The 12051-nt window shown below is 37.6% G+C and overlaps 1 protein-coding gene across 1 annotated transcript in view; it reads right to left on the bottom strand.

Moving 5' to 3' along the window:
• Positions 1–12051, bottom strand: part of ZFYVE28 (zinc finger FYVE-type containing 28) — a 157692-nt gene that overhangs the window by 55574 nt on the left and 90067 nt on the right. The window contains exons 3-4 of the mRNA XM_069856465.1: positions 3600–3737; positions 540–742 (exon numbers count right to left, since the gene is read on the bottom strand). Coding sequence (XP_069712566.1) covers positions 540–742; positions 3600–3737 — 341 coding nt within the window. The remainder of the gene's footprint in view (positions 1–539; positions 743–3599; positions 3738–12051) is intronic.

The raw sequence follows: 12051 nt of genomic DNA, 5'->3' as shown, positions 1-12051 counted from the left end.
AATTATGGCTTGTGTAAAAGCACTGCCTTAATCAGATTTCAATTTGCCTTCTTAAATTCACTGGGTGCGTCTTGCTTGTATCGCTAAGCACAAGAGAAAAAAAGACACCTTAATCTCTAGACTGTTTTGTTATCTTACTTCTATTTAAAAAAACGAAAAGTGTCTTATATGTTGCCTTTCCTCTGACAAAAAAACACATTAAGGGCAGAGATTTATTACTTCCTTTTGTGTCTTGGAAAACCTCCCTCAAATACTATATGCCAGTATGCAAATGGAAGATTATAGTCTGGTTGAAGAGAGCAAATGTTGATTGCTAAAAAGCTATTTAATTTTCTTTTCTCTATTGCCACACTGGAAGGAAATAAATTTAACAATACAACAAATTACTAAAGAATTCAAATACCATGATAAAATAATTACATACATTTTCTGTAAAAAGAAAATGGAACAAAAGAGCCAACTTCCAAAAAACAACAAGCCACACAACAGCTCTAGTGTCCAAGCTAACGCTCAAAACACTTTTACTGCAGATCTTTTACCTTAATTCAAATTCAGCAAAAAGGACATCAAAATGCTTGAGTGAATCTTTCATTTTTTCTGTGTAGAGGTTCAAATCCCTTAAGGCCTGGTCACGAATGATATTTCTAACTTCTTCTAGGCTTCGGGTCAGATCCTTTGCCAACGGCCTCATAGCCATACTCTCAATTTCACGATTCATAATAATCGAACCAGCAGCCAAACACTACGAAATACATTAGAAGAAAAAGCATGAGTTTTCACAATGTTACTTTTATGTTTTAAACCAGCAGAAGATGTGATATTTAATACTTTGAACAAGGGTGGTACTTGGCCCCAATTTGTTGCAAATTGCAAAAACAAGTGAAAGATTTAAGACTGATAGACTGAGAGTCATAAGCCTTCACAGAAAAGGCTAGGGAGCAGCTCAGCCAGGGAGACATGAGAACAGGGAGAGGTTCAAGTGCAGGAACCACAATGCAAACAGAAGAACTTCAAAAAGTTCTTCCCCCACTACTTAGGCAATAAGTATTGGTAGGATATATACTGTACATACGCAACAATTGCTTGCATAAGAAGGATGTGAATCCAGTTAAACTATGATGGCAGAAGTGTTTTGATTCAGGACAGACTGATTGGTTTTGTAAAATAAATATTTTCCTTACTAAAGGAACAGAAATTCTGCAACTATCATGCCTTTTGCACCAGCTATCAGACCAGGGATCCAGCTATACCAGTCTCCTGCCTCCCACAGAAACTGTGAAAATATTTTATAGGAAAGAACAGGTCACAGTGATTCTTCCCATTCAGTTTCTGGAAAGCAGCTATTTAAGAGACTCCTTGCCCCAAGAGTTATATGTGGACTCTCTCTGACCAGCCCACAAAGACATTAAAAGTTGATTTTTATTATAACACATTAATAAAACTTTTAAATCTTGCTACTTAATCTCCGCTGCTGGCTTTTTTCCTTTATGTATACCTTTGGAAGAAAATAAACATGGATATAAATTGCTGTATTAATGGAAATACTTTTATTAAATGAAAATACACAAGGTTGTTCTAGTCTCAAAGTTCTCTTTTTTTTTAATTCCTTTTTCTTTAGTCTTCACTGGCAGCTCTGTGTTCTGCTCCACTCCCCTGCATCCCCTTGGACGCGAGGCATTTCTGCAGCTCTGTATGGGCGACCTGCAATCCCAGCCCTTGCTCAGCAGCCTGATGGACCAAGTCATGTTTTAAGGGCACTCCGGGAAGGTCACGTTCTCACCTCTGATCAGCCAAAGCAGTATTTGTGGGAAAGCATGGATAAGGCAAGTCTTACCTGTTGATAGGTATTCTTAGTCCAATAACTCAGTGATTGCATGGACAAGGACACATAAGTGTATATTCATAACAATCCACAAAGCTTTCCATACTACATGAATTCAGAGGAGGACAGCGTCTGCAGTAGTATGAGTTAGCATTACTTCATCACTGCATGTGTTACTTTCTCTGAAACTTATAGGTCTCTCCAGTCTGTTCATTTGATTTGGAGACAGTGTAAGTTTGATTTGGAAAGAGTAAAAGCATTAGCTTAGGTAAAATAAATAGTGAATAAAGAAAGACTTTTCTTTTCACCTAGAAGATACTGACTGTCTCAGTAATTCCCTCAAGCATTTTCCACGATGTAAAGAGAAGTTACTACATTGGCTGGCACTTCTCCTGTTCGCTCTTAGGTGTAATCCTGGTTTGTTAGGCCCTTAGAGTAAGAAAGGTCAAAGGGATTCATGGTGATTTGTTGTAGGAAGAATTACTCCATCTCCTCCTACCTAGCTGCCAGGGAAGGATCATTAAGCCATCGTGTCAGACTCTCAGCACTTTAAAGCAGAGCATGGTATCACCTGGATGACAGCAGGGAAGTGTGCATGATAATGAGAAAAAACACTGCTGCTGGTTTTGATTAGGACAGGATTATAAAGCATTGATATATCAAGTTCATTTTGTAAATTTTGCCCAGGACTTCCCTGAGCCAGAGGAACCTACAGTTAACAGCAGTCAAAAGAATATGTTTCAGAAACAGAACATATGGAGGCATATTGGACTAAACAAGATAGGAACCCTTGATGGAGAGCATGCATTGGAAAAAAGAAGAAAATAGTAGAGAAAAGAATGGATTAAAAACAGGAGCCAAATGATTGCTTCAAATACAGGAGAGGCAAAACTGAAAATAATACTACAACATGCTGTTGTGTGATGGGATGTCTAGACTACTCCCCTCTCAACAAAACCACGATACTTAAAGATCCCCCTTCAGGCCAGGGGATCTGATGGCACTAAGTTTATCATTAGAGATGTCATAATGTTGGGTTTTTTAGCCATCAGTACTAATGAAGTTTTATCTTACATATCACATCCTTTTTTTTCCTGACACTTAAGGCTTCCCTTGGTTAAAACAACTGAAGTCTCTTCACTATGAAAACCCTGTTTCTACAGGTTGCTGCAGAATGTCTTTGAGAGAAACTAGGTAGAAAAAGAAAAGCGGACTTCAGTGTTTTGCACAGATACCATTATATTTTTAGCATATACAAGAAACAAGTGAATTTTGTGCAACAGATGTAAGCTCAAAAAATTATGTATGTTTAATATGAGTTATATTTAATATAGCCACTAAAATAAAGTGACAGCATGCATTTATATTGGTTGGAGATAAGCTTGTATCCTGATAAAATTCCCTTGTACATCTTTATTTGTTTCTAAGATTTTCAAAGTCTGAGATTTGAGATGGATTATCAGGATGAAAAAAAAAAATCAGAAATATTCATCAGACACTAATTTACTAATGTAGATTTTTTAAGAGGCAGTCATAATGACAGCAGACAACTATGAAAATAAACCAGTTTGATGTTAAACTAACAAATACCTAAACCATGCTTAAAAAAATCCCCTTCCACTAAGCATCCAGAGCAAGTTCTTAAAGATGTTTTTCCTTTGCTGTGTTATTATATGTACCATTTTTGGAGAAGTCTCAAGATGCACTTTAAACTTATGGCCCTATGCCACAAAAAACTGTCCATTAACCCCAAGTAACAGAAACGTGAAAGACTTACTTCTGCTCCAAACCAAAGCTGTCCTGCAAGGTTGTCATGGCGTATTTCCTCTGGAAACTTAACACAAAAGTCTCGGTTGGCCCGTTCGTGTGGAATGCATACATCCATGATTTGATTTATGATGTTCAAAACATTATCCTGAAGCAAAACAGAGGACAGCATATATACTATTCCTACAGAAATCCAACAGATTTTGAACAGCACCAACTAATTAAGTAACATAGAAAATGCTGTGTTTAACTCTTGTGGTCATCACACACACAGAACAAACTGGAGAAACTGCTTAGAAAGAAGAGTGGCAAACTTCCCTGTTTCTAGTTTTCCTAGAGACTTTCTCAGACTCACTCTGACTACTTTAAAGGGGCCTCTGATGAAAAGGCATGATTTAAACAGCTTGTTACCTCTGGTTATCTATCGGTAAACTGCCAGTAAAGAAAGCAGAAGTGCAAGTAAATTAGACCTCTCTCATTTTATCTCATCAGCCCAAATATATATTTGATTTGTCCCCCCAAAAATGCCTGATGGAGCACCCTGTGGGCATGAGAAACGGAGTTATATTGGGATTGAACAGGGGATTGAACAGACTTAAACTCATGCTGGGAATCTAAAGCAGGTGGTTTCCACACTGGAGACCCTCTGGGCAAGGGCCAGTGCACCTGCCTGCCACCTCACCCCTGGCCATCAAGGGGAATAAGGGGACGTGGCACAAGTCAGAGGCTTAATAACTGCTCTGATCTATGTCTGCACCAGGACACAGATTAAAGATCTATATCCAGCTTCCTGATAAGCAGTAAATAATCTGTATCTCATTTATTTGAAAAGATAATTTTCATATACCCCTGCTGGGAACTGCACGGAATTTGATTAACATAATAAAGGTAGAGTCAGAACATGAAAAAGGCTGAGTGCTTTCATTAAAGATGTTTTGTCTGTCTCATGCTTGTTCCCTGCTTAAAGGATTCATGTTGTATTTGAAGTATTTTTCCAACAAATAAAATCATTCTGTCTGTATACAACTGTTTAACAGACAGAATTGCTTTTAGTCTACACTTTACTCTTACTTTCCATTGCATTTAAGCAACAATAGAAGACAGGAATTTTGAAGAAACCTGCCCCTTTTGTATGTTCCCTACTGAGAAAGATAAAACCTACTTCAGATCCACCTTTCCCTGTAATTTCAGTGCAGACTGCTGAAACTGCTGTTGCCACAAAAGAATCTTAACATTAATGCCATATTCATTGTTGTCTTGATCCAAAACAAACAAACAAATCTTTGGTGCTATCACACATTAGTATAAATTACTTTGTGTTAACAATTAGAGCATTTTTATATAAATATTTTTTTTGCACGTCTGTAATGCGGTAACAAATTTCATTTCAATAAAGTTGTTACAAACAAACAACACCTCAAATATTTAAAACACATTTTAAACATTGAGTATTCAGCTTTCTTCTCCTGAAACAAATCTGAAAACCAAATGCTCTGTAGTCCCTCTGCAGCATCAAAACACAGATGATGGCCAGCAGGTACTAAAAGAGAAAACAAAGCCAGATTCACCAGCGTGCTGAACTTTAGAGAGACAATCCTCATTCTGCTGGGCATAATGGACTGTCAGGATTAGCGGGGTGCTCGAACCCCTCGGAACCCAAAGAGAAGCCCACCTTCAAAGAATTAATATAAGTTTGCAAAGAACCTTTTGCATTGGAGAGATACATTGGTAAGAAGTCATCCTAACAGCTGAATTTCACTATAGCTGCAGGAAATACAAGTAATATTAAAGCAGGGAACTCCTACAAGAATCGTATTTGAGTCTAATTGTATCAGATTTCAAATAGTTCAAATACATTTTAGTTTAGGACATAATATTCCAATTTATTTTACTTGTTACTAAATTTCAGTTTGGGAAAACGAAATTTTCAGTCTCTTGCTTTTCTCTTAAGCTATACAGAATAGGTTGAGACTTGTATTGAAAAGCCTTGCCCCCCTGCAATTTTTCCTTTAATGCATTATTTTTCAAATGCAATCTTATTTTACAGTATCTGCAAGACAGACTGGATTCCCATTTCAGAACCATCAACATTCAAAATTCCTGATATATTAAAGAATGTTTTATACAAATAGAGTAAAGCAACAGGACACACCTGGCCAAGCAATTGTTTTGTATTTTTGTTGTGTTTCTAATCATTATACATGTATAAGAAAGTACTGCTGGTCATTCGGTCAAAAAAGCTAAGTGAAAAAGCCAATTAAAACGATGAACAATTTCTCCTGCATACTCTAGTGGCGATATTGGAAGATTAAGGAAAGACTAGTTCATGAAATTTGCCATTTAGTATATAAATGCCAAAAGAATTGTACTAGGTAAATGGCTTTTGCTGTTTCAAGATGTGCAATTTCCCAAATTCTCTGATTTTCTACTGGGTTTAATCTATCCTACTTACAGAAAAACACAAATCTCCATCACTTGCCTTCCCTCTACCATTCCTCCGTCTTATGACACCGAGAGCAAACTAAATAGGAAATCTGGAGTACTTGCTCCCTTAATGATTTCAAATCTCAGCTGCATGGATGTTGGAAGGATGCCAGCCAATTTAGACAAGACTATCCAATGCATTGTAAGCAAATTAGTCTTTTCTTTAAAAGAGCTTCAAGAAACATTCAATTTAGTTAATTACTGCATTCTGCTTTGTAAGCTAAGAAACAATGGGTTTGGATACATGGTAGCATTGAGTTTTTGCTCTAATTTAAGCAACAGGAATTGATTAGTTGGAATTGAAGTAATAAATTTTTCGCTTGATCTTTCTTTATAAAAGCCTCTGGATTTCAATGTATCCTTGGGTGGCTTTATCTGTTATCTTTTGGTTCATTTGCATACTGGGGTGAACAGTTTTGTTTCAGCTGCACTGTTTAGGCTTTCCAGGTGTACAACAGGCAGTCGTTGCAGAGATTCTGCTTTGGGATTTACTCCAAGCTCCTAATTTCCCAGAAAACACAGCTCAGTGTTTCATATAGGAGAGCACTTTTATTTTATTTTGATAGGAAAAGATAATGACTGGTGGTGAGACAACATATGTAGCTACGCACAGCAGAGCACAAAAAAGCTGGTTTATTTTTGGCCCAGCAATAATTGCCCATATACTTAATAATCAGAGCAGAAAGCTAACAGCAACTGCTGCATTAGCTTTCAGAATAGGTACAAAAAGAAAAGCCAATAACGTCATCTTACTTATGCTCTGAAAAATATGTTTAGACCGACAGAAGGCAGGCCTATCCACCCTTTAGTACATGGCCTTGATAAAAATCAATGCTGGTTTTCCATGCTGTTAAATTTAACATGACCTTCTTCAGATCTTTTGCAAGACTTCAGGGGAAGATAACTTTCCATGTTGTTCAGTACCTCTTTATCAGCCATTTTTTTAATTATCAGTAAAATCTATCCAAGGTAACACAGTTTCTGATGGTGTCATTGTGAGCTTAATAGATGGTATTTGAGCCTCTTTGTTTAAAACACATTTTTCATCTCTTTTTCTGGACTGATGTTAAGTTGCAGATATCCTTCAACACCATGTTTATGACAAATGGAGGTAACTGATGAACACAAATGAAGGTCAAACAAAGGAAGATTTTGTTGCAATTAAGGCAATTAGCTAGTAGTCAGGTTTTTATGGGTTACGGTCATTAAAATAGAAGAAACCAATAATAAGGTGATGTACTCTTTGATGTAATGGGATTTCAAAGGACTATTAGACTATTTCCAACTCCCACCTTCTAAATGACCCCACTTTCTAAGAGAAAATTAGGATTTTTGTATGTATGAACTGTGGGCAGCAGTGCCCAGTTTAACCTAGCCCACTGTAGAGCAGTACCAAAATTCAATATGAATTAAAGGCAACTTGGAACTCTAGCAATTTAAATGCTGTAGCACCCCAGCCCAGTAATACTGATTGCTGCAGTTTGTGTTGAACTGCAACGTCAAAGCTTTTCTTCCTGCGATTCTTGCTAGTGTACCCCCACACAGGCACTAAACACTCCAAATATCACAGGTTCATTAATGGAAATTTTGATCTTAACTCCTGTGTGTATTCAAAATTTATTATGCATACACTGAATAATTACATCTCCACAAGTGGAGCGATTGTTACATATGAAATGGTGAACACAATTTTCAAACAAAAGAGGTCACAGATATTTGAGCACAGCTTCAAATAAAAATTGTTCTTTAACAAAGATGTAGTATTTATTTATTGGCTAAAAAGACATTTTCCACTAAGCCAACGTGTGCTCTTTTGACAAATTACATTTAAATTTAACTTCATCTGCCATAAGCATCTCTGCCTCTGACACAAAGACATAATCATGGAACTCATTTCCCCCTTTTCTTACCACCCACCCAAATAATAGCTCTCAGTAAATAAAAAAGGATTCCCCATTTACAACAGATAGGCTTTTCAGCTCAGCCTCCCTTTATCAGTAAAGGACAACTTAAGAACTTCATCCACAGTGAATCAAAATATCACTATATAAATATCACTGATACAGACATGCTCTTAGAGCAGTGAGTAGATAGAACTTTCCTATAAGGACTCTGAAATGTTTGTCTTATATTAAAAGACATCTAAAAATAATCCAATAAGCAACCTGGTATGCTAACATTCCCTGTTACATTAGTTTCACAGCAAAAAAAAAAGAGACATTCACTGTGAACACAGGTATCTGCTGCAATAAACATTAAACGGGCTTTCTCCTCCACCAGTACCAGCCAACTGCCTTGCTACCATGGTACAGTGATCCCCAAACTGCCCTAAAATGTACCTCAAGATTTCCCACGCACAGAAGAATTTCAGCCTGGCACCGAGCTGGTAGCACCTTCTTCAAATCACTCTGAGCTGCTCTGCAGCTGAGGCCACGAGCAGAGCACAAGCCGCATAATCATGACTTACTGTTACCTTTGCTTTGCCTTTGCCTATTGCAGAGAGAGCGAGCATCCTGCATCCCTAACATTCAGGGCTGTGCTGGCGTAGAGCCAGCTTTCCTCCCTACTGTTCCCTGCTGCAAATTAATTCCCTGACCTGCAGTGGATAGCATTTTCAATCCTCCTTGCTCACAGTCTTCGATAATAGGCAGTTTCTCTGAATGACCTATGCGATCCATATGAGCAAGTAGAAACAAGTGAAGTGGCTTGTTAACACGGGAAAATGCAACTTAAGACCAGAGTACTACTCAATATTACGATCTTTTTTTCAAAGAAAAAAAATCACACCATATTTATAACTTTCTAAGTTCAATATGAATAAAACTCAGAACGAAATAAAAGTATGGGTTAGCTGTTGGAGTTGGACTGATGGCCCAACTCGTGACCAAGCATTTTAGCCTTTCTAGCTATCGTGCTAATTGTTCTACGTGGAAAAACAGTAGAATTGACAAAAAGTTTCCCAACAACAATGAAGAAAAAGTATTAAGTAGACAAGATTTAAAGAGACAATTATTTTATTTACTAATTAGAAATGCTTATTGCTGCACAACTGTTTTCTACTTTACATTACTCTATTGATCACTTAGAACCTCTAGGGGGAAAAAAGGTAAACTTAAAATCTGCAGTTGTAGCCTGACTCCTAACAGAATAAAAATCAATTTTTCTGATACTTACAGGCTATTTAGTGTATTTAGCACAATTATACTCAAGTTCACTTTCGTCATTCACAGTGCTGTGAAGTACAGTAAAAACATATGAAAAGGCTGACAAGCCTGCTTGTTTTTAAAACAAATGTTCCAAGCTTTCATGCAGATGCATACCCAAACAGGTACCTGACTTCAATTGCTTGAAGGTGTCAGGTAGTAGAGAGAAGACACCTGTTAAAGCAATGCAGCTCACACTAGTAATCATTACTAGGAATAATGGAATGACAAATGTGGTAATTAATTACAAAACAACTGAACCGGAGATGAAACTCTATAGGAAAACAACTTACAAGCTCTATTATCAACAGATAAACAGTACAGCAGAAACACGCATTGTATGGAATTTAAGGTTAATCTTGGCATCATCACTTAAACAGAAAATGCTTTACTTCTCAGATTAACTTTCTTTTCTAAACTGGCACTGTCCCCACTTAAATTAAATTGAAAAAGATTGTATAGAAGAGAATAATTTTCTTCAAAGTTTTGCTCATTCTCCTATCAATCAAATGCCCAATCCCTACGGCACAAATTTCTGGCTTTCCTATATCTGCATCAAGACTCCTAAATACAGACCTTACAAGAATTTCTCTCAAGCCAAGGAGCTCTGTTGTATTTTAGAAAAAACTCACAAACCGTTACAAGCATGACTCCCTCCTCACCACAGATCAACAAGTAACACCCAAGTGTTCTACTACAACTGAATGGGCTGAAAAGGATCTGGTTTTGGTTACTAACTCTTCCCTCTACTGTTTAAAGTATCGTGCACTACAGGTTCTAAACTTTGGCTTCTGTCAGTCAACTTCTTCCATCAATCTCAGTAATTACACAGGTCTTCATTGACCTCCACTAGCATAACTAATATAACATCTCAAGGGCTGCAAATTAAGAAGGCTAGAAAGACTTGGCCATTACTTTAGCTAAAAGTATTCCTGGCTCAATCCACACTGTTTAACCTTTTTATCAATTAACAAAGTAACATCAGGAATAGATTCTTGCCAACTTCAAACCAATCATTAGGTTTCAGAACTCAATAGGGAGTATTTTACAGCTTTAGTCTAACTTGTCTTGTTTAATGAGATCTATTTCTGCATAATTCCACAGGAAAGTGTTCTTCGATGGACAGATGTAGTCAAACATGAAAATGTCGCACCTCTGAACTGCCTCATTGTTCACTGTGATTATGGTACATACTCCCAGTCTGCTCTTGTCAAGAATGTTAATGAATACAATTAATACTTCTTAGATAACTCGCCGCCAATCCACTATGACATTATCATGAGTTATTTAACAGCTCTTCACAGATACCTTCTTCATCAAGGGATGTTCATTAATGCTGACATGCTTTTTAAAAATTACTGTCTTTTCAGCAATGATACAATCATATAAAGCACAGAATAAAAGGGCATGTTTTTTTCCTAGAAGAGTCCTTATTCTCATACCACTTAAACATATCAGATAAGAGGAGACACCTTCAGACAATTTTTTTACACCTGAAATAGAACAATGGGGAGCAAATGGCATAAGACCATTTTGCAGTCCAAGCGTTAGGCAGCAAGGGCAATTTGAGAAGTCAGCCCCTTATCTCACACACTTTCCGGCCTTTGTTCCTGTCTCCAGGCTGTCTCACCAGCACTCTCAGCTTACTTGAACAGGAGACACGTGTGTCTGGTTTCGGTGCACTGATCCACAGTGACCCAGGTCATTTCACTACTAAAGTTCAAAGGAGGACTCTGCAAATACATGTATCAACGCAGCTGAAGATGTGGCTTCCTAGAGGTCTAAGGCTGACCACAGCTGATTTAAACTGGCTGTGGATAAGGATCTCTACACCTACCTCTCTCAACTTGTATGCTCCACATCAGCACTTCTGTAGCACCATGCACCCACATGGGCACTGAAATCAATGTGACCATTCAGCTCAGACACAGCAACCCCACCAAAGCCTCCTCTACCATCCGTTTTCCAGGTGATCTCATCCACTCCATCACTGTTCACTCACCGCTGCATCAGTCAGTGTTCCTGGAGTACACAGACTGACGCTGGGAGGAAGGACAGACAGACAAGGCCACCTCTTTCGACAGTCTTAGATCAGTTGAAGTTAACAAGAAGCTGTAATTTGATGGAGTGCCATGCTGAAGTGTGGTGACAGGAACAAATATAGTGTAAATTCGGAAAGGAAAACCTTTAAATAGACACTGCCATTGGACCATGGAATTATGCCTAAGGAACTGTGTGCGATAACACAGAAATACAGGTTTGTGCAGATTTTTTTTTTAAATGAAAGTTTATTTATCTTGCTTGCTCATACTCAACCACATATCCAAGCAATAAAGCTAAGAGATTTACTGAAACTAAAATGTTTATAACATTTCTACTGAGCGCCCAAAGGCTTGCTTGAATTAAAGACTGGGCAATCCAAATGCACAGCTGCTAGTTAGCATAGGACTCTGACCAAACCCACCCAAATCTGCATAAATATTTGCTTCTGAAATCACTGTGCATTTCCATCGATACAGTTATAAAACCTAGAAGTGTTAATTCACAGCACTGGTAGATTTAAAAGCCTTTACTGGCTAGAAGAGAACAAATACATTTTTGATTAAAAAAAAAAAACAAAACACAAAACCAGAAAATCTGATTTCATTGAATACTGAAGTTAATTCAGAGAGTTATGTTGAAGTTCTGCAGCTGTAGACAAAAGGTCCAATAGAGTCTGCAGAGCCCATATCACTGGAGACCTCTGTTCCAACACAGTGCTCAGGCCTAGGATCA

The sequence above is a fragment of the Phaenicophaeus curvirostris genome, chromosome 4 (assembly GCF_032191515.1).
Source record: "Phaenicophaeus curvirostris isolate KB17595 chromosome 4, BPBGC_Pcur_1.0, whole genome shotgun sequence".
In the NCBI taxonomy this organism is placed as follows: domain Eukaryota; kingdom Metazoa; phylum Chordata; class Aves; order Cuculiformes; family Cuculidae; genus Phaenicophaeus; species Phaenicophaeus curvirostris.
Note: the sequence above shows the minus strand (reverse complement) of the source record. Positions and strands in the feature narration are given on the sequence as shown.